Consider the following 4,437-nt stretch of genomic DNA (forward strand, 5'->3'; position numbering starts at 1 on the left):
TTTGCAACATCTCTTCATCCTAATCTCTCTCTCGTCGTCAGGAAGAGAAGAAGCCTGCACCCCCCGTTGTGCCAAAGAAGACATCCAAGCCCAAGCTGAGCCCTGGGAAGGACCGGAGCATAGATTCGGCAGTGGACAAGCAGCGGCATGAGGCCAGGAAACGCCTGATGGCGGCCAAACGTGCGGCGTCCGTACGACAGAACTCTGCCACGGAAAGCTCAGACAGCATTGAGATCTACGTCCCCGAGGCCCAGACACGCCTCTGAGAACGGACCACCATTGGCACCCTGCTCCCCCCACATTTAAGGAACAGCCACAAACACACACACACTAGTGAACACACACACACCATGCTCCCCATGAAGGAACAGCCTCAAACACAGTAGAGAAACACCCAGAGGCGCAGAGGTTGGTCCCCTAATTGCAGCGCAGCGTCTGATAGGACGAGAGCACAGGACCGCAAAAAATGCAGAACAATGCAAAACTTTTTCCTTCCTGGCTGCCATGGAGACAGAGACCTGAACAGACATTTAGTACTATTGTTATTAATATTATATTAAATATTGTTTTCTCCTAAACTATATCAAGAAGAATCTTGGATAAAAGGACATTCTTATTCCTTGTGAGCTTAAGAATCTTGGTATCCCAGAAGTTTACTCTCTTCTCACCCCCTCACTGCTTCTGAGTCTGCGAGCTGGGCTGGGCTCTCTCGTTTACGAGCTACGGACCACCACACTCAGGATACACACAGGTGTACTCACTCACGGTCCACACACACAGTCTTCCTCTTCTCACTTTGTATTAGGCTGCCACTGCATTGGTTGTGGACGGCAAGCTTTACTGTGTATGGAATCAAATCTATATGAGATGATGGGGTTGTCGTGTACAGAGGTAGGACACAGTCAGAAGACCAGAGGAAGACCGTAGCATTAGATCTATCTCACACTCTGGCTATTAGTAGGATGGGTCTTTTTTTAAATGTTCTTTACCAGATTGTTTGTTAGACAAGGTCCAGTGTTCAGTACTAAGTTATTTTTTTTATAGAACAGGTACATGTACTGTCATGATGATATTTGCACATGATGCAATCATTAACTCTCGCTCATAAACACACACTGTGCTGTCTGTCAGCGTCTGTGCAGACTCATGTTTTGTCTTATATGCCCTTTTTAGGGAAGAAGAGAGATTACTATGGCCAGTTGATGTGTGCTACAGTAGGAATGTAAAATGCATTGAAAATAACTTGTTGACTGCACCTTCCACTCCAACTGTTTACCCCAGATCAAGTCAGCGCCCTTCTGTTTCCCTGTTTATTCTGGCTACTTATTTGGTGCAGGGGACCATGTGTATCTCTATTTATTACATTCCCAGTTTCACACTCAACCTCCTTTACAGGGACTCCCAAGCAGCATTGCTTCAATTTGAATCAGAAAGGGGAATTGACTATAAGCTCCCTGTCTTCCCTGATTACAAAGACTGATTTATTTTCACCTACATAGGCCAGAGCTCTGCAAGTGGTTTCGGGAGACAACTAGTATAAGTAAAATTGAACATTTGAGATGGCAACGTAAAAATGATTCTGATGTCCAGTCCAAAAAAACAACCCCTAGCCTCTAAACGTTCCATTTATTTCCACATCTGAAGCGATAGGTAATAGCCAAACGATATGTAATGAGTGTACCTAGTCATGCAATCCACGATACTGCTTCCTCCAGTCTAATTCTTAGACTAGGGGTTGTTTTCTGACTGGGCTGAGTTTTCTCAGGGTGAGCACTCAGTCACTTAACACACCAACAGTCAAACCAACAGCACTTTGGTCATACCCCATTAATAACCACCACTTGATTGGTCAAAGCCTTAACTCAAACTGTCTGAAATGAATAATGATCCAAAAGAATGAATACATACCATACATTATAAAGAAATCTATTTGCGTAAGTATCACCCATCTGTGCATTCAAAAGGTCCGAATCAAAGTATTGGTGTCTGGTCAAGTACTATTCCTGTTTTGTAGACGTGTTTCAGACTATGCTCCAGCTGAATTATTGTAGTCATATTGGTGTCTGGCAGCTTGACCTTTCATTCCTTTATACAGAAAAATGCACATTGAGGAGATTCAGGGACTAGGGTACATTATTTTTAAGCATTTTATTTTGTATGAGACATTTCATGTGACCTGTTTTGAATTTGTTTGACCTGTGCTACAATGGTTATTGGTATTTTTCTGGGTTTGTAGAGTTGATGGTGCTGCACAGGATTGACCATTGTACTGAGATGGTGTGGAATTAAATGCCTTTTCAAGAGAAACATTTCACCATCACTGAAACAGGCTTATTCCCACTATCGCAGGACTATAACATGCATGTAAATGAGCTTTCAGCTTTGCATTTCTCGTAACATGAAAGTTAATTTTCGCAAATGAATCTTAACGTTCCACTCATTCTCTGAATTCCAAATCAAACCCCTAGCCAAGGCACTTCTGTAGATCTGAAACTATAGGACAGGTTGTAGGCCGTCATTGTAAATAAGAATTTGTTCTTAGCTGACTTGCCTAGTTAAATAAAGCACTATGGTGCAAGAAATTCCACCCAGTCTAACCGAAGCAAATAACCTCTGATCAAAGGTAATGTGATGTTATGCATACACCTATGTGAGGGATTGATTTGGAATTTAGAAATGGATCATCTGCAATTTCAGGATCTCAGTGCTACTTGTCCCCTTGAAGAGCTGGCTCTCCCCCCCTAAATGGTCAACACCTTTGTCACATGGCTGCTCCCAATGTGCTGATCTGATCCACAGTCAGTTTTGTATTTTTATCTCATAATGTCAAAAAATAGAGAGAATTAGAAGAACTGGGAAAGCAGCTGATGCAGTACCAGGATGTTAGTTATTTTGTTTATTTGTAATACATCAACTACAGACATGTACATTTCATTGTCCAAAGAAATCATTAAACATCCCTTTGTTACAGTACATTTCCTTGTCACCATCATTATACTGTTCTATTATACTAATTTATATATGTAATATTAGCTCAGATGCTAATATTACAGATGATCGCTGTCGTCAACAATAGTTAGCTATATGTTATACCCTAAACGCATGAACCATATCTCTTTGAATGGCCATCCTCATAGCTCAGAGTCATGTAAACCTATTGAGATCATTTTACCAATCACAAGCTGTTTTCTGTCAGGGGATGGAGATGGCTATATTATGTCTCGTGTCATTCAGGGTTGGTGAATTGGTCTTAGTCAATTGCAAAGATCCTTTTAACACATTTCACTATATTGATTGAAGATATAAGTGGAAGGGAAATCAGACTTAAGATTTCATTTTATCATCTATCTTTAATCATTACAGTGAAATGTGTTAAAGACAAATCTTTGCAATGCACTGGCACAGCATAGGCTCCAGAATTTAGATCTTGTTTCTAGATTAGATTCCTTCAGAATCAGGAGCCTGGAAGGATCGAACCCTTTAGTCCCACACTACTTCAAGAGAACATGGCCTGATTAGGGATCGTCAGGCAGTTTGTATACTACTTGAGATAAAGGGCTATAATGGACACAGGAAGGGCCAACCCCTGATGGCATATATCCTGTTGAGAATGGATGATGCAAAACTCTTCAGTCATCTGGCTTGGATTGTTAGAACTGATGATCTTGATTGTATCCTTAACGTCAATAACATTTTCCCTTGAATCTCTTTCAGGGTAATGTGGGACACTAACAAAATCCCCTACTATACCATCTATTCTACATAGATGAACTTTTCTATGGACAGATGCACTTTATAATCTCATTTACCTGACTGTAGCTATACCTCCTTAGACTTGTCACTGGTGATTACACTATTCCCATTAACCAACTCCTCTTTGAGAGATGCAAATAGTGAAACATACATAAATAAATTAGACAAAGAGGACCATTTAGATACTACTGGTCATTATTTACAAATCAAGCACATTCTATTCTATTGATAAGGGATTGTTCATATGGTATACTAGTTAGACACTGTGAGGTTTGTTTCTTTTGAAAGAATAAAGAATTGTGATTACTATTCAAATATGTGGATATTTATTTTCAGTGTGTAAATGCAGAGTAGCAAAATGTATCATAGAGCACCCCCTACTGGCATCTAGATGGTAGGCCTATTGACCTCAGACAAACAAACCAATGCTGCGTTCAAGTCATGTCGGAAATTCAGGACCTCCAAGATAAAGTGAGAATATAAATTGCATTCTCCAGGAGTCCTTTCTCCTTGCTACCTTCTCAAAACCCATTGGATGCGAAAGCCAGAGGTATCTCCCTGCTGACCTTCTCCGATAGGTGTTGAGAAGGAGACAAGGAGAGAGGACGCGAGCAGTGTGCTAATTGTGATTCTCCCAAAATGAACGTAAGTTATTTGGTAGAGCTTCCTATTGGTTGATTCTGA

The 4,437-nt window shown here is 40.8% G+C and overlaps 1 protein-coding gene across 1 annotated transcript in view; it reads left to right on the forward strand.

The window, feature by feature from the left end:
• LOC115101892 (disks large-associated protein 4-like) overlaps window positions 1-2,973 on the forward strand; it is a 28,002-nt gene extending 25,029 nt beyond the window's left edge. The window contains exon 11 of the mRNA XM_065005417.1: window positions 42-2,973. Coding sequence (XP_064861489.1) covers window positions 42-266 — 225 coding nt within the window. The 3' untranslated portion in view covers window positions 267-2,973. The remainder of the gene's footprint in view (window positions 1-41) is intronic.
• The last annotated feature ends 1,464 nt before the right edge of the window (window positions 2,974-4,437 follow it).

This window comes from Oncorhynchus nerka, linkage group LG20 (genome assembly GCF_034236695.1).
Source record: "Oncorhynchus nerka isolate Pitt River linkage group LG20, Oner_Uvic_2.0, whole genome shotgun sequence".
NCBI classification, from domain to species: Eukaryota; Metazoa; Chordata; class Actinopteri; order Salmoniformes; family Salmonidae; genus Oncorhynchus; species Oncorhynchus nerka.